This window comes from Phyllostomus hastatus, unplaced genomic scaffold (genome assembly GCF_019186645.2).
Source record: "Phyllostomus hastatus isolate PE091 unplaced genomic scaffold, TTU_PhHast_1.1 phas_contig_38, whole genome shotgun sequence".
NCBI classification, from domain to species: Eukaryota; Metazoa; Chordata; class Mammalia; order Chiroptera; family Phyllostomidae; genus Phyllostomus; species Phyllostomus hastatus.
In genome coordinates, this window is record NW_025333869.1 from 36,425,822 (window position 1) to 36,449,710 (window position 23,889).

Consider the following 23,889-nt stretch of genomic DNA (forward strand, 5'->3'; position numbering starts at 1 on the left):
ATTGACCTGGCCCACTTCTAAATAAGCAGAATAACATTCAAAGTTCATTTTGATTAAAAACTAGGAAAACAAAGAAGCCCTATTTTCTCAGTGTCATTACTACTGTCAAGAAAATCAAGGTCATAACAGGTTTTTCCTACATTGTACTAAGATTGATGTAGCTTGAAAACACCCAATTTACTTTCTAGGTTAACTAAGTTATAAATGGAGACACTTTTTCTTGAATATTTTAAGTAAATCTGCATATTCATAATTTTGAGAATAATTTATTACTTTAACTTCAACATACAACTACATTCTAATGTGATTATATTGAATATAAAGAAACAGATCCTTCCAAGACCAAAATAACCCAAAGGCCATGATGTTGCTTTCACTTTTTCCTTTTTTTTTTTTTTGTTTGTTTAAACAAATGTGCACCATGGTGGCTCAACAATTATGGCAAATGCCATGAATATGAAAGCAGCAGTTTGCAATGGATCACATCTAGAACCCAGAGAAGGCGAATTAGACAGAAGTGGTAGTTATTCTAGCTAAACAATCAGGACAAGTTGGTTTGCAGCATTAAAACTGTTGATTTAAGCTTCTTTTCTCTTAATGATCAAAGGTCCCACGTTGTCTCCAGTCTCTTCATTGTGTTTTGTGTGAGATCCATCACAGAGGGGAAACTAGGAAGACAGAAAGAGAATGTGAAGTGTCTAATCACATCTGCAGTACTGTTTGGCAAGGAGAGGGTGACGGACGTTCAATTCACATATATAACATGATAACTCAATATACAATAGCATTTCCTTCTGTGATATTTGATTATGGATTTTAAAAACCTTTTCCATGTTTATATACTAGTAATCCTTTCTATGTCCACTGCCAATTTATGTGTAAAAGTCTAAGTTCATTTATTTAAAATCAATTTGTATATTATCCTTTGTTACTTTGTAGAATTTTTCCCTAAACCTTTTTGTTTTGCTTATTTTTTCATGCCCTTAATTCCTCCGCTCTCACACAAAAGGCCTTTTTAATATCATACATTTCCCTTCATACATTTCTTTTTAATATTCTTCATGAAGACTTCTTGTTTTAGAAATGTGGTGGATTTACATTTGTTTTCATGATGACACATTCTAGATATAACAGACATTTTTGTGTCCAGTGGGGAAAAAAGGGACAAAACTAAATTAATAAGTGTTTCCTAAAGTGTGCTCCAATGGAGTGCTGCAATATATTCTGATATGGTATCATCATGTGTTTAAAAAACATACATAACTATTTTGTTTCACAATATACATTAATATTTTGCAAAAGCTTCTGCTATAAAAAAACCCTATTTTAACCCAAACTCTTTTTTTATGATATCCATTGTTCATTTTTAAGTACATTTTACTGGCTATGCTATTACAGTTGCCCCAATTTTTTTCTCCCCTCTATCCCCCCTTCCACCCTGAACTCCCCTCACCCTCCAGCATTCCCCACCCCCACCTAAGTTAATGTCTATGGGTTGTACATGTAAGTTCTTTGGCTTCTTCATTTCCTATAGTATTCTTAACCTCCCCCTATTTTGTGCCTACCTATTATGCTTCTTATTCTCCATACCTGTTTTTCCATTCTCCTTCTCCCCCTCCTCACTGATAACCCTCCATGTGATCTCCATTTATCTTTTTTTAAAAAATATTTTATTGATTATGCTATTACAGTTGTCCCATTTCCCCCACTTTATTCCCCTCCATCCTGTATACCCCCTCCCAACCACATTCCCTCCACCCTTTACTTCATGTCAATGTGTCAAACACATGTAAGTTCTTTGACTTCTACATGTCCTATACTATTCTTACCCTCCCCCTGTCTATTTTCTACCTACCATCTATGCTACTTATTCTCTGTAACTTTTCCCCCTCTCACTTCCCTGTTGATAACCCTCCATGTGTTCTCCATTTTTTGTGGTTCTGTTTCTGTTCTAGTTGTTTGCTTAGTTTGCTTTTGTTTTTGTTTTAGGTGTGGATGGTAATAACTGAGTTTGCTGTCATTTTACTGTTCATATTTTTATCTTCTTTTTCTTAGATAAATCCCTTTAACATTTCATATAATAAGGGCTTGGTGATGATGAACTCCTTTAACTTGACCTTATCTGAGAAGCACTTTATCTGCCCTCCCATTCTAAATGAAAGCTTTGCTGGATAGAACAATCTTGGATGTAGGTCCTTGCCTTTCATGACTTGGAATATTTTTTTCCAGCCCCTTCTTGCCTGCAAGGTCTCTTCTGAGAAATCAGCTGACAGTCTGATGGGAACTCCTTTGTAAGTAATGGTCTCCTCATCTCTTGTTGCTTCTAAGATTCTCTCCTTATTTTTAATCTTGGGTAATGTAATTATGATGTGCCTTGGTGTGTTCCTCCTTGGGTCCAAGTTCTTGGGGACTCTCTGAGCTTCCTGGACTTCTCAGAAGTCTATTTCCTTTGCCAGATATGGGAAGTTCTCCTTCATTATTTGTTCAAGCAAGTTTTTAATTTCTTGCTTTCCTCTTCTCTTTCTGGTACCCCTATAATCCGGATGTTGGAATGTTTAAAGATGTCCTGGAGGTTCCTAAGCCTCTCCTCATTTTTTTGAATTCTTATTTCTTCATTCTTTTCTGTTTGGTTGTTTCTTTCTTCCTTCTGGTACACAACATTGATTTGAGTCCCAGTTTCCTTCCTATCACTATTGGTTCCCTGTACATTTTCCTTTATTTCACTTAGCATAGCCTTTATTTTTTCATTTAATTTGCAACCAAATTCAACGAATTCTGTGAGCATCCTAATTACCAGTGTTTTGAATTGTGCATCTGATAAGTTGGCTACCTCTTCATTGCTTAGTTATATTTTTTCTAGAGCTTTGATCTGTTCTTTCATTTGGGCCATTTTTTTTTGTCTTGTCGCACCTGCTACGTATAAGGGGCGGAGCCTTAGGTGTTCACTAGGGTGGGGCAACCAGGTTGCTACCTTGCAATGCTATATGTGGGGAAGGGGTCTGAGAGGGAACAATGGTGCTTGCTCCGCTCTCTGTGGATTTCAGTCATTTCCCCCACTACCCACAAGCAAAGTGGGCCCTTCTGGTGCTGATTCCCGGTGGGTGTGTTTGTGTACATTCTAGGACCCCGTGGGTCTCTCCAACGAACTCTCATGTGAGGTTGGGAGTTTCTCCCGCTGGCGCCTCAACCCCCACAGGTGTTTTCAATCAGTGGTTTGAGGCTTTATTTCCCTGAGCTGGGACCCTGGGTTGCTTGGTATGTCTCACTCCCCAATTGTTCCTCCCAGTTTATCTGTGCACAAATGTGAGACCCCTGGTTCCACCAGCCGCTGCCTCACCGGGTCCACCAGCTGCTGCCTTGCCAGCCAGCTGCAGGCTTGCCCACCCGGTCCTCCACTATTGCTTTGCCACAAGTCCTCTCTGCCCAGCTGCCCAACTCCACCTCTCCTAGCCGACTCTGCCCCTCCTACCAGTCTGGATGAATGTGTCTTCTTTAACTCCTTGGTTGTCAGACTTCCATACAGTTTGATTTTCTGTCAGTTCTGGTTGTTTTTTTGTTTTTAAATTGCTGCTGTCCTTCTTTTGGTTGTATGAGGAGGCACAGTGTCTACCTACACCCCCATCTTGACTGGAAGTCTAATCTCCATTTCTGTGATTCTGTTCCTGTTCTAGTTGTTTGCTTAGTTTATTTAGTTTTTTTTTTTTTAGGTTGTCAATAGTTGTGAGATCCTTGTCATTTTATTATTCATAGTTTTTGATCTTCTGTTTTTTAGATAAATCCCTTTAACATTTCATATAATAATGACTTGGTGATGATGAACTCCTTTAACTTGATCTTATCTGGGAAGCACTTTATCTGCCCTCCCATTCTAAAAGATAGCCTTGCTGGATAGAGTAATCTTGGATGTCAGTCCTTGCCTTTCATGACTTCAAATACTTCATCCCAACCCCTTCTTGCCCGTAAGATTTCTTTTAAGAAATCAGCTGATAGCCTTATGGGAATTCCTTTGTAGGTAATGGTGTCCTTTTCTCTTGCTGCTTTTAAGATTCTCTCCTTATCTTTAATCTTGGGTAACTTAATTATGATGTGTCTTGGTGTGTTCCTCCTTGGGTCCAATTTCTTTGGGAGTCTCTGAGCTTCCTGGAAGTCTATTCCTTTGCCAGACTGAGGAAGTTCTCCATCGTTTTTCCAAATAAGTTTTCAATTTCATGCTCTTCCTCTTCTTCTGGCACCCCTATGATTCAGATGTTGGAGAGTCTGACATTGTCCCACAGGTTCCTAAGTGTCTCCTCATTTTTTCTGCATTCTTGTTTCTTCATTCTGTTCCAGTTGGATGTTTATTTCTTCCTTTGTTCCAAAAAATTGTTGATTTGAGTCCTGGTTTCCTTCCCTTCACTGTTGGTTCCCTGTACATTTTCCTTTATTTCACTTAGCATAGCCTTCATTTTTTCATCTAATTTGTGACCAAATTTAACCAGTTCTGTGAGCATCCTGATTACCAGTATTTTGAACTCGCATGTGATAGGTTGTCTATCTGCTCATCCCTTAGTTCTTTTTCTGGAGTTCCAACTGTTCTTTCATTTGGGTCATACATCTTTGTCTTGGCATGGTACGTTACATGGTCAGAGTTGGAGCCTTAGGTATTTGCCACAGCAGGGTAAACCTCTTAGTGGGATGGGGCACTATCTGTGGGGGAGGGATCAGAGAAGGAACAATGGAGCTTGCTCAGTTCTTGCCCCACTTTCCATCACTTCTCTTGCTTCCCACAAATGCATTGTGTCCTTTTAGGTACTCATCGCAGGTGGGTTGGTATGTGTACATTTTAGGACCCTGTGGGCCTCTCCAATGGACTCTTGTGTGAGACTGGAGTTTCCCCTGCCACCACAACCCCCACAAATTTTTTCAGCCAGAGATTTTGAGTCTTTAGTTTCCTGTGCTTATACCCTAGGTTTCGTTTGTCTTACTCGCCTGTTGTTCCTCCCAGCTTATCTGCATGTGAATGTGGGAACGCCTGTGCGGTCTGCCGCCTTGCCTTGCCAGGCATCCTTTCCACCCTGGCTACCTGTCTCCACCCCTTCTACCAGTCTAGATGAATGTTTTAATTCCTTCATTGTTGGATTTCCATGCAAATGATTTTCTGGAAGTTCTGGTTATTCTTTGTTTTTAAATTGGTTGTTAACCTTTTTTTGGTTGTATGAGGAAGCAAAGTGTTTCTGCCTATGCCTCCATCTTTGCCAGAACTCTCAAACTCTTCTAAACTGCCTAGATTATGGGGACTTCTAACTTCATCCATTAGTACAGTGTTCTATAGAGCATACTTTGCAAGATGCTGCTCTAGACCTTGTTGCTTCAACATTAGAGGTTGCTTCCTAAATTGTTATACCTTCATAATTTTATCAAAATAAAACATAAAATGCCTATGTATAGTTTTGAGATTATCATATTCATCAACCTATTCTACTGGGATAATAACTGTATTTAAAATATACTTAAAATTGGGCCCTGGCTGGTGTTGCTCAGTGGATTGAGTGCCAGCCTGCTATCACTGGTTCAATTTCCAGTTTAGGGCACATGCCTGGGTTTCAGGCCAGGTCCCCAGTGGGGGCACATGAGAGGGAACCACACACTGATGTTTCTCTTCCTCTCTTTCTTCCTCCCTTCCCTTCAGTCTAAAAATATGTAATAAATAAATAAATAAATACATAAAATATACTTAAAATTGGGCTAGTTTCCCTTTATACTAATCTTCGTTACCAAACCTTCCCTGTTTATCCTTTACCTATTTACTCCTCCAGATAAACATGAGAATCTTTTTTGCCAAATCCTATTTTATTTCTTTTGCAGTTTTTGTTTTCAGGTCTCATGCATATTCTGACAAGATTATTTGTCCTATTTCTTCAGTTATTATAATCAGGTATATTTTCATTTGTGATCTCTCTCTATATGAGCCTGTCTGGAAAGTATCCAGCCATAAAAATATGACAAAGAGAGACATTTATTAAAGAAGATACAAGATACAAGAAACACTGTACACAGGACAATGATGCCTCAGTCCCCTTCAAACTAGGCACCTCAGGATCTCACACAGTTGTCCTAATCACCATCAGCTGCCCCATTGTATTTTCCTGAATCTCACTGTTGGTCTGAAATCTTTTCCCTTTCAAAGGTGATTTTAGTTTTGGGAAAAGCCAGGAGTCTCAGGGCACCAAATGTAGGCTGTTAAGTGGCTGAGTCACCTGGGTGATTTGATGTTTTGCCAAAAAACTCTGCATCAGGTGTGATGCATGAGTGGGCACGTTGTCCTGATGAAGCTGCCAATCACCAGTTGCCCACAGCTTCAGCCTTTTGAATCATCTGAATAGCTTCCATGGAGGAATGTTCGAGCTTACCACAAAATATGATGGAGATTCATTGCTCTACTTGCTCAGTCATTTTGAATGCGATGACCACACAGTACAGATGCTCACTCAAAGGCATCTACCAGCCCCACTGACTAGTCCAGTGAAGTTGTCGCTGTTTACACATGTGCATTGCAGTCCACTCTCCTTGGTGGACAGGTTACGTTGGTGTTGCGCAAACCATTCCTGTTATATTAACAATAGTTGGACTTTTTCTGGACACACCTCATATATATTATTGGTTTTTGCAAATACATCCTTCCTGCTGTTAAATAAAAATAAGAATTCAACAGCAGCGTTTTAGGTGTCTCCTCTGGATTTTACCCTTACAAGGTCCAATTACCAGTAAATTATTTGTTTCTTTCTTTCTATAGGTATAGCTTTTATTTCTATTTCATGTTAAATGATGATAGCTGGCACTTTTGTCTTATTTTTGATGTCTGGAATGTACGTACACTCTAGAATGTAGAGTTTCATGTTTATTACAGGGTACACTACTACACTGAAAGAGTCTAGAAGAGTAAAGTATCAAGAGTCTTGGCCTTAAGGGTAAAGTTGCCTCATAACTCAAAGTGAAGAGGGGTCTAAGTTTCTAATACCTGAAACTAGACAATAAATGTATATAATATTAAACCTTGATATTAGAAGTGTCTACTCTAAAATTAAAATAATACTTGGTTGATGTTAAAGATATTCATTTTTAATTTTACCATGTATATATAATTGAGTTACAAATAACAGAAAACCTAATGGTTTTCAGAATATCTTATATATCCAGATATAAATTCCATTTTGGTGTAGATGGCAATATAAATGTAATGTATATAAAGTTTATGTTATTTCTTTTTTTAGGTGAATAAGATATGGTACACAGTTTATTCATATTAAAAACAAATCCTTGCAGCAAAAATGTAACTGCAAGCTTTCAGGTTATTTGGCATAGATGAGGAAAGAGGCCATAAAACATATCAAGCTAAAATGTATCCTGCCACAAAGAACAGCATTTCAAAGTGACATGTGTTTGATAAACAGATGATTGTACAGTGAGAATAAAAGTTTACATTGTAAAAGAATCCATTTTTATAAATAGCTCACACAAAACATACTGCTGTAAAGTTTTATGCACATGTTATAAAATGTATTTCTAGAAAATCAAATATCTGTAAATTAAAAAGCCTCAAAGAATGTAGTGATTGAGCATGCTTCACTTTTATTTCTTTTTTAATCTCATTAAAAATACTAAAAACTAATTAATTTTCTCAAGTTATTTTCCTCCATATACAGAATCAAGAATGGGAGAGAAATCTCTAGAGAAATAAAGAAAATCTTACAAAAGATTAACAAAGCCAGGGATCAAAAATAAGAATATACTTTTTATAATAATCTGTTTCTGCCTAAAAACTAAAATTCATGTTTTATCATGTTTTTAAAAGTAAACAAGTAAAAAGTAAATATTTCTTTAAAAAGTAATGAGTAGAGAACCCAGAAATAAAAAACCCAAGTCTCTATGGTCAATTAATATTCAACAAAGGGGGCAAAAGCAAGAAATGGAATAAAAATAGCCTCTTCAACAAATGGTGTTGTGAGATCTGGACAGCTACATGCAAAAAAATGAAACTCAACCACCAACTTACACCATACACAAAAATAAACTAAAGATGGATAAAAGACTTAAATATGAGTCATGATACCATAGAAGTCCTAGAAGAGAAGATAGGCAGGAAAATCTCAGATATTCCATGCAGTAATATTTTCACTGATATGTCTCCTAGAGCAAGAGACATAAAGGAAAGAACAAACAAATAGGACTTCATCAAAATAAAAAGCTTCTGCACGGCTAAAGAAAACATTAGCAAAATGAAAGGGAACCAATTATATGGGAAAATATATTTGCCAATGGTATCTCAGAGAAGACTTTGACCTCCAAAATATATAAAGAACTCACATGACTCCACACCAGGAAGACAAACCATCCAATTAAAAAATGGGCAAAGGACCTGAACAGACACTTCTCCAAAGAGGACATACAGAGGGCCCAGAGACATATGAAAGGATGCTCAGCATCATTAGCCATCAGAGAGATGCAAATTAAAACCACAATGAAATACCACTTCATACCGGTGAGAATGGCCATCATAAACAAATCAGCAAACAATAAGTGCTAGCGAGGTTGTGGAGAAAAGGGAACCCTAGTGCACTGTTGGTGGGAATGCAAACTGGTGCAGCCTCTGTGGAAAACTGTATGGAATTTCCTCAAGAAACTAAAAATGGATCTGCCTTTTGACCCAGCAATTCCACTGCTGGGATTATACCCTAAGAACCCCGAAACACTAATTCAAAAAAACCTATGCACCCCAATGTTCATAGCAGCACAATTTACAATAGCCACATGCTGGAAGCAGCCTAGGTGCCTATCAGTAAATGAGTGGATCAATAAACTGTGGTACATTTACACAATGGAATATTACTCAGTAGAAAGAAAGGAATTCCTACCCTTCACAACATGGATGGAACTAGAGTGCATTTTGCTAGGAAAAGTAAGCCAGGAGGTAAAGGACAAATACCATATGATCTCCACCTATAAGGGGAACCTAATTAACAAAACAAGCAAGAAAGCAAAATATAACCAGACATTGAAACTGACAACAAACTGACAGCAAACAGAGAGGAGGGAGGAGAAAAATAATGTGGGAAAGAAAAGAAAGGGTCGTAAATGAACATGTATAAAGGACCCTAGGACAAAGCCAAAGGAGGGTAGGATTGAGGGTGGGAGGTGGGTGGGGAGGGGAGGGAAAAGTGGTAATGGGAAAATGGAGACAACTATATTCGAACATCAATTAAAAAAAATAAAAAAAAAAGAGTAGTGAGTAGTAGATCCTATTTATTAAAAAATTTCATATTACTAAAGTATATAAAGCTTTCATGTCTTTAAAATGTAAACTAGTTATTAAATGTCCATTTGGCAGAGGCACTGATATCTTTTATTTATTTATTTATATTAAAGATTTTATTTATTTATTTTTAGAGAGGGGAAAGGAGAGAGAAGAGAGGGAGAGAAACATCAATGTGTCATTGCCTCTTGTGTGCCCCCTGCTGCGGACCTGGCCCACAACCCAGGCATGTGCCCTAGTCTGGGAACCAAACCAGCAACCCTTTGATTTCACAAGCCAGTACTTAATCCACTGAGCCACACCAGCAAGGGAAAAATATTTGGAGTGGTATCTTAATATTAATAATACTTTCTATTATTGCTTAACCACAGAAATTATTGACTTAAGTCAGAATCATATCCCAAAGTTCATGTGAAGATCAAGTATTCTCATTATACTTACACATTAGGGATTTCTCATTTTAAGTTATGAAACAAACATTTTATTTTCAACCAAAAGCCAAAATGAGTTATTTCAAAATAAGATTAGTAATTTCTTAGAAATGCTTTGTACATGTCAATGGGATATGTTTATTGAAATTACTTCACGATCTTTAATATAGTATAAATGAATGGTAATTGCTTGGCATTAAAATTCAAATAGTGAATTATATAACAATATGTTTTTTAGAAAGTGTCTTATTTTCATTTTTTTATTCAAGAGAAAGAAAATGAGTGATAAAGACTTTCAAACATAATCTAGGTATAGTAGTTTCTGCAATAAATAATAATGTAATGAAAACATGAAAATTTTATTAAACTTCTTGCATTTAAAATTTTGAAATTTGTTAAATTTGTCCAGCCAAGAACTGAAATTATAAAAACACAAAGGGTATACTGAATTCAGTTCGTGTAGTATTAATACTTAAAGATCAAATGATTGGTGAAAAAGTTTAGCTCATAGTTAATTCTAAAATTTGTTCTAAGATGGCAGTCTTTGTTTATTAATACATCCTGAAGAAAAGTTTGTGAATTTAATTGGCTGAATTTCCTGTATGTCCAGAAAATATTCTATTATGTTTGTTATACCAATTAAAAACTATACATCCACTAATCTGAAATATCTTTAAAACTAGGGAAGAGAGAGTTACAAGAAGTTGGAATAAATGTTTGGGAGAAAAAAAAACACCAGGATCCTTTTTTTCCACTTGGAAAGCTGACAACATTATCAGGGTTTTCATAAAAAACACAAGATTTATTTCTTTTTAATGGCCCCATACCTCAAGTTATGATATTTCTGTTTTTAGGACAATTCAAAATGGAAATAAATACACAGTCCTTCTTGAATTATCTCTTCTATCTGCAACAGCTAAAGAAAAATTTTTATTTTCCCTCTCCAAACTTTGTATTTTTAATGAGTTTGGATTATATTTCCCAAGGAAGTTGCCTGGGGCCATTCTGGCTTATTACCATAAGCCACTCTGTGAAACATGATTGCTTTGGTTGAGAAAGAAAACAAAAGCAGTGAGATCTTCAAACTTCCTGAGAGAATATGACATTTTATACCATTCTTATGTACTTACTTTGGTAAATGTAAGATAGTAGATATAGCAAGAAAATGTATAAACAGAATTAAGATTCTACAAAACTGTCCTTTTGTGGATTGACCAACATTCGGAAAATATCCTACTATGTGTTTTTCAAAAAAAATTATTGATTTTTTAGAGAGAGGAAGGGAGAGAAGGTAAGAGGAGGAGAGGGAGAGAGGGAGGAAGGGGGAGAGAGAGAGGGAGAGATGGGGGAGAGAGAGAAAGAAAGAGAGAGAGAGAGAGAGACAGACAAACAGACATTGATTTGTTGTTCCACTATTTATGCATTCATTGGTTAATTCTTGTCTGTGTTCTGACCAGGGATCAAACCCACAGCCTTGGTGTATTGGGACCTATTATATTTGTTAGATATTGTTTCTATGAAAAAAATGGACTCAGTGCAACCCACTTCCAAACTATTAATAGGAGGGACACTTTCTATGACACATACACCCCAAAACAAAAACAAGCACACCACTAACAAAAAACCCCCCAACTCAATTTCTGAAGTTGTAAATAAAAGACAATGATTCTACATAGTATGTGCAGTTGCACATCAGTTTCAATTTCAGTTGAGTTCTGGATGTTAACTGGAATGGCTTTCCTCTATTTCTAATTTCTTAGTCTGCATTCTTTTCTTGCCCCTGCTCAAAGTCTCTCCTGCCTTCCTGCTGGCCACAGTACAACTCAGAAAATGATGTAACAACCTACCTGAAGCAAGGGGGGTGGGGTGGGAATCTAGCAAGACTATGTTGCATACTCTTCTCTTACACCAACGTTCCTTTATCTTCTTGTTTCGAAAGTAAGACTATCTTTCTTCCTTTTTAAGGCTGAGTTTCATATTCGTGCTTAGTCTCATTTCCTTCCACCCTCTTTGAAGACACCACTGTCTCAAAGTCTCAAATAATATCTTTCCCTGTAGTTGCTTTAATCATTTCTTCTTTATTGGCTTCTTTCCTTCTCACTTTACATATGGATATCCCTTTTGTGAAATATGGAATGAGTGAATTTTTTTGAAACAGCAGAAGGCATACCAATCTTGGGGGAAACAGGGGAATGAGGTGTGTTAAAAATTATTTTCTACATGTTACTAAAGAGATCCAGTTCATTAGGTCTGGGAAAATTGCTCATGTTAGATGCACACAACAAACCAGCAATTGTACCTTAAGAGTGAATTAGGATTAAAATAAAGCTTATATTGCAAATAACATTTTTTGGAAATAGGTAAAAGAGCCATTTACCTTTTATTGTAAATGCAACTGGGTTGTATAAGGAAAAATTACTAAATATAAACTGAATACAGCTATCTAATCAAAGGTATTAATTACAAGTCTTCTGTGCATTGACACGTGTGTGACTTGGCACCTGTGTGATAATCTTAGGAACCTCAAGAATGTGGGGAGCTTCCAAAGTAGCATGAAGAAAAGAACATCCATTAACTTGAATAATACTCAAAATGAACTCTTAATTCACTTTGGGAATAAAAAGTACTCAAGATTCAGTCAAAATTTAGAAGTGACAAATGCTAGATGCGAAGGGGATCACTAATGTCATAAAAGATAAATGAATAAAAAAGACTGAGAAAATTGAAAATAAAATGATTGGTCTGGCACTCCTTTCCTTACAGTCTACCTATGGGAAATGGTGATCCCTAGTTCAACCATCGGGAAACTCTAAATTGTATCATGCAAGAATAATCCTGGAATGTTATGTTGAGCTATAAAGTCTAATAAACATTTAAATCACTAGCTTCTGTACATTTGTTTCTTCCTTAAATACCTGAGATTTTAGTCCATGAAAGAACACATTTACTTTATTGGCCCTTTACCTTCTGGGAAAACCCAACCAAGGTAACACACTTTACTTGACCTCAAAGCTAAGCATTAGAGCTCACTAAGCGATTTGTTATCTTCTTTCTCTTTCCATTCACTGTCACACTTACTGAAAATTTGACATGTACTCAGACTGCCAGCATTTCTTTATTAGTAATTCACACTTTAACCCACTTGGACACAGCTTCTATTCTATTCTTCTGTTGAAATGACACCAAAAGGTCAAATGACTAATTGTTTGATCCAACAGTCTTACTATAATAATCTGTTCACCAGGTCGACTCTGCACAAGCTGATGATGACAACCAAATCTTTGAAACTTTTCCCCCTTTCCACTGTAAAGCTATGATATTCTTAGCTTTGTTTTAACTAAGCTCTTATTCCTCTTCCTAAAATGCAGAAAATTCTCTAAGTGTTCATTCGTAGTCCTTGATTTTTATCTGTATCAAGGACCTTTTGGTTTCATGCCTATGCTTGACTCATCAGTTTTGCTGATTTCTATCTCTAACCCCCATGCCTCAACTTTAGTCCCACATTTCAGAACACCTGTTGTGCATTTCCATTCAAAGGTCACCTTTAATGCACTCTTTGAAATTGAACTCCTTATCACTGTCCTAGGAAATCAGCTTTTCACCCTGCATTCCTTATTTCTGTTAATGGCACCACCTCTTCGAATTCCACAGACCTAGACACTTCCATGATCATCAGTTTTTCTCCCCCAATCTTCCACACAAACCAGTCATTGCATTTGGCTGATCCTTTCCTCAAAATGTTTCATGCATCTATTCACTGTTCTCCATTCCCACAGCTAGCGCCCTGGTATAAGCATCATAACTTTGTATCTGAAATCCCTGGCAAGAAGCTCCCCCATGTCTGGAGGCACAAACTCCTCACTGGTATACTCAAGACTCTTCCATTTGGCCTTGTTTCTGGGGGGAGACAGGTGCTAGGACCAGACTAGATTCTTCATTGATTCCTCCTTTGCTCATATGAGTCTTTTCTAGATTTTGAGAATGTCTCCAATACTTGCTAATTTATTCAAATGCTACCAATCTTTCTGGGGCAATTTAACTTGCATGTATATCACTATGCCTTCCCAGAAAATTGTAGCCCACAGTGTAAGCTCTTCTTTTTATATAAAGCCCTGGTACTGTATCAACTATACACATCCATGATACCTGCTGTTTTATTATTTAACTTTTGTCATGCATACATATATAGTAGACATGAAATGAATTAATTAAAATCACTGACTAGCCCTGGCTGGGTGGCTCAGTGGTTGAAGCATTGTCTGGAGCACCAAAAAGTTGTGGGTTCGATCCACAGTCAGGGCACACACCTAGGCTGTGGATTCAATCCCTAGTCAAGGTGTATATGGGAGGTAACTAATTGATCCATGTTTCTCTCTTTCCCTTCCTCTCTCTCTAAAATCAATAAACATGTCCTCGGGCGAGGATTAAAATAATAACAATAAATAAATAAATAAATAAAAATACTGACTAAAGAACTATTACAACTCTGACTTAGAAATTCTCTAGTTTATAAAGGTATTACTTTCTATATTTTGGTAACAACAGAATGAGACCTATACAAGCATAGTTTTAAAAAACAAACCAGAGCTAGTATATAGAATATTACTGAGGATTACTTTCTAGCAATCCTGCTAGTATTTTCAAACAACCCCACATTTCTAATGAACAGTGTTCTTCTTAAGATATAACTTGTTGTAATGGCACTATTAATTTTTTGGTTCATATTCCATATGCTCATCGGGTGTTTTTTAGACATAATGTCGTAATCCAAGCACTGTATCACTGGGTTATACAACATCAATTGTACTGGGAGAAGAGGGTTAGTAGAATATGCTTCCAAGTGCCTAGTATGCGATATGTTAACACGTGATAACAGCTCTCCACTGTAGGATGGGGTCCCTCACATAATGTGCTTTAAGGCCTCACATAATATGCTTCCCAAAATAGATACATTTTTTTTTTAATCCTCACCTAAGGAAATGCTTACTGATTTTTAGAGAAGAATGGGGGTGGGGAGGAGGAAAGGAGGCGGGGGGAAAGAAACATTGGTGTGAGAAACATTGATCAGTTGCTTTCTGTGCACACTTCAACTGGGATCAAATCAACAACCCAAGCATGTGTCCTGACATGGAATTGAACCTGCAACCCTTTCGGTGCATGGGAAAATTCTCCAACCAACTGAGACATCTGCCCAGGGCTAGATACGTCATTTGTATTGCCTATTCTCTTAGTCCTTATGAAGTCATCTTTAGTGAAATCCATTTTATTTAAATGCTAACAGTGGCAATACATAGTGTTTTCACCATACACTAGAAATTCTGAAGTTATTCAGTGTACAAAGCTTTTCAAGATGATCTTAGAAAATTTTACCATCTTCAGATCAGCAGCTGTCATCACTGTCTAAAAGCTGTGGGTATTAAAGATAACGCTTCCACACAGAACTTAATGAAATGCAATTCTCACAAAAGAAAATAAGATTTTTAAAACTCCAATGTTATAATTTAACTGCAGAAGCTGCTGCTTAAAGGAAGCTTAGGATACAGGGTCAATGTTTACCAAATAAAAAATTTTCAGGGCTAATTTACCAAAACTTTATCTTGAAATTTCTAAAACTTATACTAGAATTCAGAAGCTTAAAAGCTCAAAAAAGAATTGACCTCTTCTGTTTCTCTGTATTTAGGCTGCATACTTCCTTTCATGGGATAGTGGAAGGCTAAGATACACTTGAGGAGGAAATCTTATGAGTAAAGGGATTTCTCTCTCTTCTTTGGCTAAGAATGTGGTTACATTCACCTGAACTCAATGAGAACATGATGTAATTTTACTGTACAGTGGTTATACATTTTAGTAACTATATTCCTGAAGAGTACATGAAAAACAGAGAAGAGCAGGATCCATTAAAAAAAGGGGGGAAAAAGCTGTGTCTTAACAGTATCTGGTGATACCAGTTTGACATTATAGTTCAAAAAGAGTATTACATTAAAGATGGTACTAATATAAAGGACTTGTTTTCCTCACCTTTTTGGACCTCCAACAACGGCAGTACACAGCTTTATCTCCCAAATCCTCCATGTCAAAAGCATGTACGATCTTGGGGTTGTCTTTCTGAATGTTAGGGTTAACCATAGATTTGTTGCGATGATCTTTAACATAAAATCTTTTGTAAGCTAGGTAACCAATTGCAGCTGTCCCAGCAGCAATGGTAACTGCTGCGATCCATTCAACTAGAGTAGGAAAGAAAAACAGGAATAATTATAAAAACCAAAATATATGCTAATAATCTAACACAGATGTTCAGGAAATCCAATTTTTTGAGTATTAAGCATCCCAATAGTCAAAGTTGGTTTTTAATGTTAACTGAATGATCAGAACACATTAGTGTAAGACTTAGTTAAGACTTTCCCCAGCCCACACGTAAGCAATTGTGTATTTTGGATTGAGAAATGATAGCTAAATTAAAATAGAACAGAGAAACTTAAAAATCAGTTCATAGGTAGAGAAAGAAAAACAAGGCTTAATAATCTTTTTAAGAATTCACAAAAAGATTTAAAATAACACATGAGCCCCGATCAGTGTGGCTTCGCTGGTTGGGCATCGTCCCATAAAGCTAAAGGCTGCTGGAACATGGTCAGGGCACCTGCCTGGGTTGCAGGTTTGGTTCCGGTTAGGGCACATGCAAGAGGTAACTGACCTATGTTTCCTCTCTCACATCCAAAGTTTCTCTACCTCTTTTTCTGCCTTTCTTCCTCTCTCTCTAAAAATAAATAAATAAACAAACAAAATCTTAAATAAAAATGACATGTGAGCCTACAAGATACCTACTGCTTAAAAAAATATTTTAAAAATTCAGACTACAAACAGGACAGATTCCCCTACCCCCCCACCCCAAGTCAGGGGGTAATTATGTTAACAAAATGACTCAGAATTCATTTGAATAGTAAGTCCTTTAGTGGCTTTAAAATGTATAACAGCAAACAGGACTGGTATCCAAAGAAAAAAACAAAAAAAGACCAATAAAACAAAACCACCCTTAATAGTAAACATTCAAAGTAATATAGCCAGCATGATTCTAGGCTTCAAAGTCCTTCAAAATTGTTTTTTGTTTTTTTAAATTTCAAAGTGCCATCTCATTAACATAAAAATCATAATGTACTAATTTAATATTAAACATGATGAGTATTACAGCTATATTCTCATTTAATAAATTCTAAATTTCCATTATCTATCAGTGGAAGGTTATCTGAATTCCCAACAAACTTCATTTTAAATTTAATGACATTTTGGGGGTTTGGGGGTTGAGTGAAAAAAGGGAAGGGATTAGGAAGTACTAATTGGTAGTTACAAAATAGTCACAAGGACGTGAAGTACAGCATAGAGAATATAGTCAATAATACTGTAATAACTGTCTATGGTGCAAGTGAGTACTAGAAATACTGGGAGGATCACTTCGTAAACTACATAAATGTCTAACCACTAAGCTGTATACCTGAAACTAATATAAAATAATACTGAATGTTAACTGTAACTGAATAATAAAAATAATAAATTTAATGACATTTTTCTACTCAATTATTCACTTGACTAACAGCCACCTATTTATTCTTTCGACATAGCTTTTCAAGTAGTCCTTAGAAACCCAAGCACTTAACAACTACCCCATTTCCAGAGAATGTTGGAGAGGAGAAAGCTCTGCATAGTCTGGTTAGCCTCAGCCTCAGAGGAGAGTTGTCTATTCCCAGCACGGAGTGGACTGCAGGAAGAAGTTGAACAGGGGTCAGGATAAACACACTGGACTGCTTCCCAGCACTTCCTGAGTCAGATCTTCACAGTGTTTGAAATAAGTTCCCAGACTATCAAATAAAGCCCTAGAGAGATAAGTATAAAAAACACATTCCAAGGCCAAATAAAAACATATAATGAATAATGAACTGTATGGCTAAGTTTGCAATACTGAGTCAGATTTCTTATTACACTAATGTGATTAACCACTGTACCCAATACTGCCTTACATAAAACTGGAGATCGTCTTACAGAATTCTAAAGGAAAGGAACAACCGTTCTGACACTTAAGTTTCTTTTCTCTTGGCCTTCTCTTAGCTTATTTAATAATTTAGATTTTATCAAGTTTCTAATTAGCATATTCCTTGGATTCTATTTTCAACCACAGTATTTTTCTCTACAAAGTAATTTAGTATGTTTTCCTTCCCTCAACATTTCTATTTCTCCTTGCTGTAATCCCATAAAATAAACATTAACACTATGCCCTTTCCAAGTGCTGCATGACTGAGAAAACAAGTTAATAAGTCATTTGACAGCTTCAAACCTTTGGCCTTACTGGAGGATGTTTTTTAACTGCCCATTTTGTGAAGATTTGTCTTGAATTTTAGTACTGCTTCACAGTATTTCCCTGTGGCAATTTCAAGCAGGGCTGAAACTTTGCTCTGATTTCTAGCTTCATTCATGACCTTCCTTTCTGATGCATTATTTACCATGGAACCCCCTCAAGAAAATCTTCTGTGTCAGGAGCTATGGCAATCCACTTCTCCATAATGGAAAGCCACTCTGAAGAGTTAATGTACTTATCATAAAATGGGCTAAAATATTGCTTTGTATAGCCTATGTTCAATTATCTTTGTTGAATGCTATCTTTAGGACAAATCTGAAAGGAGGAATATCCCAAAATATTAAAATAACACAATTCCTTAAATGCTGTTAATCTTAGTTACACCTTATTTTTTAGGTGAATTATAAGGTAATCTCTAACAGGCTTATTTTAATGGTGCTTACATATTACAAAAAAGTCTGAGACCCAAAGAACACGTCCGACTGGCTAGCATTAATTTGTCTCACAATATAAAAAAGAGAATCCGATAGAAATTTCTACCTTAAACTAAAAAAAAAACCTTATCCATTAAAACATTCTTCTATTCTCTTTTCTCTTATTACCCACTGAATCCACTTGGTATGGTAAGCTTTTTTTTAAAAAAAATGTATTTACTTCCCCCAGATATTTTGATGGGGGAAGAAATGACAGAATAACTGACACAAAAAAGAGGCAACAGCAAATGAAAGAAATGGGAACTGACTCCATCCAAGATACCACCCAAGAGTGGCTGTCCCATGGGGAATCAGAACATGCACTTCCTAACAAGGGTCAGTAATGATCCTACATAAATGTCTTTCTCTCTCTCTCACACACACACATATGCTAGAAAAATGGCTTTGTATCTGCTCCAGTGAGTTTTTAAAATTACAGATGAATGTCCATTTCTTCTTTTTCCCCTTCCCAAATTCTAATTCTCTAAACTTATTAGAGACAAATGTAAAATGCAGCCTCAATCAGTCTTTTCTGGCAAAAAGCTGTGGATGTCACTGACAACTAGGGACAAGAAGGGAAGGAAACTATATAAAAATAGATAAGAATGATTGTAGATTCAAAAGTCAACAATTAGAATGGAAAGAAACTAAAAACTCAAGTAACATTTAGTCCTTGGTAGTATATATGCCTATTAAAAACCAGAGACAACAAAGGACTTTACCAAGACCCAATTTTTAAAGATATTTTAGTTGACAACCAACCAACTTTCAGACATTCTGGAGTCCAGAAAAATCCTGATCATTATTTCTGTCCCTTCCGGTTTATACTCACTTGCATTGTCTATAGACGTCTCTCAAGGCACAGAATTCCTACAGTTAGATCAAACCCCAGTTTATCCACCCGTACTTAACAATGCTTTCTATCTACACAAATACCATGAATAAGCCAATAAAAAGAACAACATACAGAAAATACATTGCTAAATAATCCCTCCCTTTCTTACTCTTCCCTTAGCCTATTACTGTGTAATCTCTGGTTTTCTCTATTAGAATTATTCAGAGATAGAGAAAATATGAACCTGTCCCCAAATCCTACATCCTTGTTTACAACCTATTTCTCTGCTTTTCTCTAGCGTGGGGATTATTTTGTTAATCTCACCCTGCTTCTTTTCCTTTAGACTTTTTCTGCCCCAAACTGTCCTCTCCAGACCAGTGTCAACTGCCACAAAATCAGAATGTTCATCTCAGGAGAGGGGGAGGGGAGCTGTGCTTAAATTTTTCCCTCTCTTAGGTCTCCTTCAGATTGGTAGGCTGTGCCTGGTAATGTTTTCTCTCAAGGCCTGGCATACAGGTAGTGTTCAATATAAATTGAGTAAAAAGAAATAATAGATTACTAATTTGAATTTATGCTCTACCTGCCCACCAGACCAACACATTGCTGTTACACCAAATAACTTATCTTTCTTTGGCCTCATTTTAACCTCTTGTATCAAAGTGTGAAATGTAAGTCCTGAGATTAAAAATAAAACTTTATTATGAAACATTTCAGATATACCACAGCATTCCCTGTGTCCAGTCTGGTTTCCCCTGCATTCTTCAAGCCCCGGCCCCCACCCCGTTATTTGTTTATAACCCATAGGAACTTCTTTATTCACAGTCAGAGCTGTGCATTCTTCCTAAAAAAAAACACTTAAATGGTTACTTTAAATGACTCAATGCATTTATTGAACCCAAATGAATTAGTTGTATAAAATAGACAAGGATATAAAAGTCAGAGAATAAGAATTTATGACATTTCGTTTTGATTACATACACTGTAGTATTCAAGGTTTGGGGTGAATAATAAACCAAAAGGGAGATAGATGAAAACCTATTTTGTAGCCTGAGGATAAAGCAAACTGAAAAAAAAAAAGGGACTTGAGGGGGCAGCAGATTAAGGAAAGCCTTCTAAAATATTTGGTTAAATTGGATTTTTCCTTCTGAATATAAACAAGAATTCTGCAAGCACACATACACCCTTTTATTTATTATCTAACATATACAGCAGTTACCAGTATCAAATACCATTCTAAACCCTTTATAATTATTAATTTAACTAAGTAGAGACATGGTTATCTTCCCCAAAATCAAATGATCTAAAATGATTTTCAATCTGTATAAACTAATAGATTTGGTTTAAAAATTGGGAAAATAACTTGACTCTAATCATTATGAGGTGGATTCCCAAGACATTGTCCCTACTCTGCCACACTACTATATTTGAGAAAGAAGGTGCTGGAAGAAAAGATTTACGAAGGCTCAAGACAGTCCTCACAACAACCTTTATGCTTTTAGGTGAAATAAAAAGTAGCTGCTTCTCATAACAAAGTTGAGTACTTCAAGATTGATAACCCTCTTCACCAAGCAATTTCCTATCCCTTAGAAAATTGCAAACTAAGGGGAAAGTCACCTTTAGATTCCCCTAGGGTTAGATTTAAAAACAGAAAACAAATCCGTGGTGATTGCAAGAAAGATTAGCCTGTAGGTTGTATTAAGAAGCCCTAGGGTTCACCTATTTCATATTTCAACAGTATGCTACTGCAATAGAATTTAGTGTGCACTTACACAAAATAACTCCACATTTTGAAGACACATTTGGAATCTTTCCACCCATATCACAGAAGTGCAAACTGTCTTCCTGTAATATTACCAGTGGCTCAAATCACATGAATATCTTATTTTACATAATAGTCTTATTCCTGAAAGTATAGGTTTGGATTTTTAAAAAACAAAACACAAACAAAAATCATTCCCTACTTTAAATATACCAAGGTGCCTCAATTTGAGACTTACGATGAGTATCCTTTCAAGTAATTTTTGCAAATAATCACCTCCTACGTACCTCATTAGTAACTTAAAAGCTTTATGGGTTGTCACCCTCACTCTGTCACATAACTTTTGACCACAGAAGTGGAATCCTCCAGTTCACAGAATCTACTACAAAATTAAGGCTCGTATTAGTAGGAACCTTTTTACAGATTCTGGCACTGTTGATGCTCAATACGTACTAAATAAATTAATGGGGCTACTTTAAAAATTTTTTTTTAAAATTTTATTTTAATCATTGTTCAAGTACAGTTTTCTCCCTTTTACTCCCAATCCAGCCCACCCTCCCAACCCTCCCCACTTCCCTCCCATTACCACCCTCCCCCCAGTTTTTGTCCACCAGTCCTTTAAATTTGTTCCCGTGAACCCTTCCCATTGTCCCCTGAAATTCCCTCTTCTCTCCCCTGTGGACACTGTCAGCCTGTCCTCTATTTCAGTGTCTTATGGGGCTACTTTCAATTAACTTCTAGACAATCTCTTTACTTAACTACTGTTACAGGTGCCCAAATGTTGATGTGCGGCGTTTTTATCTTGGGCAAAAAGATCACATATTATCACATACTGGTACACAACATTATATTAATAATTGTACTACCACCCCCAATTTTTATGAAATGAAGTTCACATTAATTGACTTCTGGAAAGTCTCTTAATTTTAATTTGACCTTCTGTGAAGTGACGTTTCCAATATTTAGGTACCAGCACAGGGAAGCAAGGGTGAAAAAACTGAAGGCTCAATGAGCTCAGTTTTCAATCCTCTCTCCTGGACTACTGCCAGGAAGCGCCAGATGCCAGAGCATAATGAAAACCTGGGAAAACTTAAGATCCCGAATTGGGTTTCTACCCTTAAAAAAAAAGTGCAAAACTAAGATGTGCTTAGTCATGCATCTATCCCTTCAGGGTTGCTGGCAATACACGCTGTAATTACACAGTGATTTAAACGTGAGAAGAGGGAACAGGTTTTTTTGTTTGTTTTTCCTTTTTTCCAAGCCTCCTGATTTCAGAACACAGAAGTGTCTCGGGGGAGAACAAGAGAAGCTAGCATTGGTATCATTAGGTTTTAGGGTTTGGTTGGTGGAAAAGTGATCCAGACCTGGGTAGATACCTGCATATCCCCTACGCCAATTTTGCCGGCGGATACCACCAATCCACACCCCTTTCCCGGTACGGCCCAGGGAGCCCGCAGCACCGGCCAAGAGCAAGCCCTTGTGCATCTCAAGGTTACAGGATCCGCGGGCTCGCACAGCAGCCGTAACAGCGCAGAGAGGTGCTGACGAAGCTGCAACTGGTGCGCAGGCCGCCAGCCTCACCCAATCCGGGGCCCCACTTCACCTCGTACGTTGGAAGTCAGAGTCATGGCGCAGTCGCTTGCTAGGAGTGCACAGGACACTGAAAACAAACAGTCTAGCGCTGACAGACTAACTCAAGGTGCGAAAGGCGGCCTAAGGGCACCGACTCCAGGCAACTACGGCGCAGGCGCCGCGGCAGTCCGTAAGCACGTGCGTGTTATCCACCCTAGCGGATGATGAGCATGCGCAGAGCTGCGTCCCGGGCCACAAGGAAGTGTACAGTCCGGATTTTGACAGCTGCAGGAGGTGGGAGGAGGAAGAGACCTAGAGAGGTAGCAACTGAGTTTGCGCAATCTTGAGGGGCGGGGTCCTGGAGCCCGGAGGCAGGGCTTTGGGAATAGGGAATCGAGGCCGGGGTTCGCGTGTTTCTCAGGTGTGTGGGGGTTCGGGAGGCTTTGTACAGGTGTTAAGACAGTTGCCATAGTCAGATATCTAAGGTTTTTTACTTAAAAATTTCGTTTACAGTCCAGCACCTGCAAGATCAGGTCTAGGTTTTGTATAAAATGCCAGTGGCAGTCGCAAATCAAGCATAGTCCCATTCCAGAATCTCTTCTTACTCCCAGTGTACACATCCCTTTCTCTGCCTTTGACCCAGTCATCGTTGAGGACCTTGGAACCTGCGCTAAGGGTCGAGTGGGAGAGAGGGGGAAAAAAGGACTCATTTCTTCAAAACATGTGCTCACTTAAAAAAGATTCGGATTATTCTCTGACTTTTAGTCTCAGATCAGTGTCGGTTCCAAACATTTTTTTTTTTTTAATAAGAGCCGTTTAGGGGCACCAATTTAGGGAGAGAGACCAGGATTTACTTGAAGGGTGTTTTGAAGCCACGTCTTCTAAGAAGATGCCTGGTTGTACGTCTGTCGTTTTTGCGTAGGGTGGGAGTTTCAGGGAGTTGACTGCAGTTAAGGGGTAGCTTCCCAGGCCGCCCTCGGCGCCAGCGGCTTCCTAACTCTCCTGACACGTGACTGACCGCTCCGCACAACTAGAAGCCCCAGGCCTTAGAGCCTTTCCCCAGAACCGCTGAGACGCGCCCTGAATGAATGAAAGCACAGCGGCGCTGATGATCTCTTAACGCTGGCCTGTGGTTTGGGGAGTGAAGGACCGCCAATGTGCTCGCCCCAACCAGGTCTCCGTCCGG

At 37.6% G+C, this 23,889-nt stretch overlaps 1 protein-coding gene across 1 annotated transcript; it reads right to left on the reverse strand.

Annotated features, from left to right (window-relative positions):
* Nucleotides 1-250: 250 nt before the first annotated feature.
* On the reverse strand, nt 251-22,943 carry CISD1 (CDGSH iron sulfur domain 1). The gene is made up of 3 exons (XM_045842363.1): nt 22,735-22,943; nt 15,739-15,944; nt 251-668 (listed from the first exon to the last, which is right to left on the reverse strand). The coding sequence occupies exons 1-3, from the start codon at nt 22,757-22,759 to the stop codon at nt 579-581; spliced, it is 321 nt and encodes a 106-aa protein (XP_045698319.1). The 5' UTR covers nt 22,760-22,943; the 3' UTR covers nt 251-578.
* Between the last annotated feature and the right edge of the window lie 946 nt (nt 22,944-23,889).

Coding starts and splice junctions, on each gene's coding strand:
- CISD1 (XM_045842363.1), bottom strand. CDS start 22,759: ATGACTCTGACTTCCAACGTACGAG. Junction 15,945..22,734: donor TCTGACTTCCAACGTACGAG/GTGAAGTGGGGC, acceptor TTCCTACTCTAG/TTGAATGGATCGCAGCAGTT. Junction 669..15,738: donor GTTGTTGGAGGTCCAAAAAG/GTGAGGAAAACA, acceptor CTGTCTTCCTAG/TTTCCCCTCTGTGATGGATC.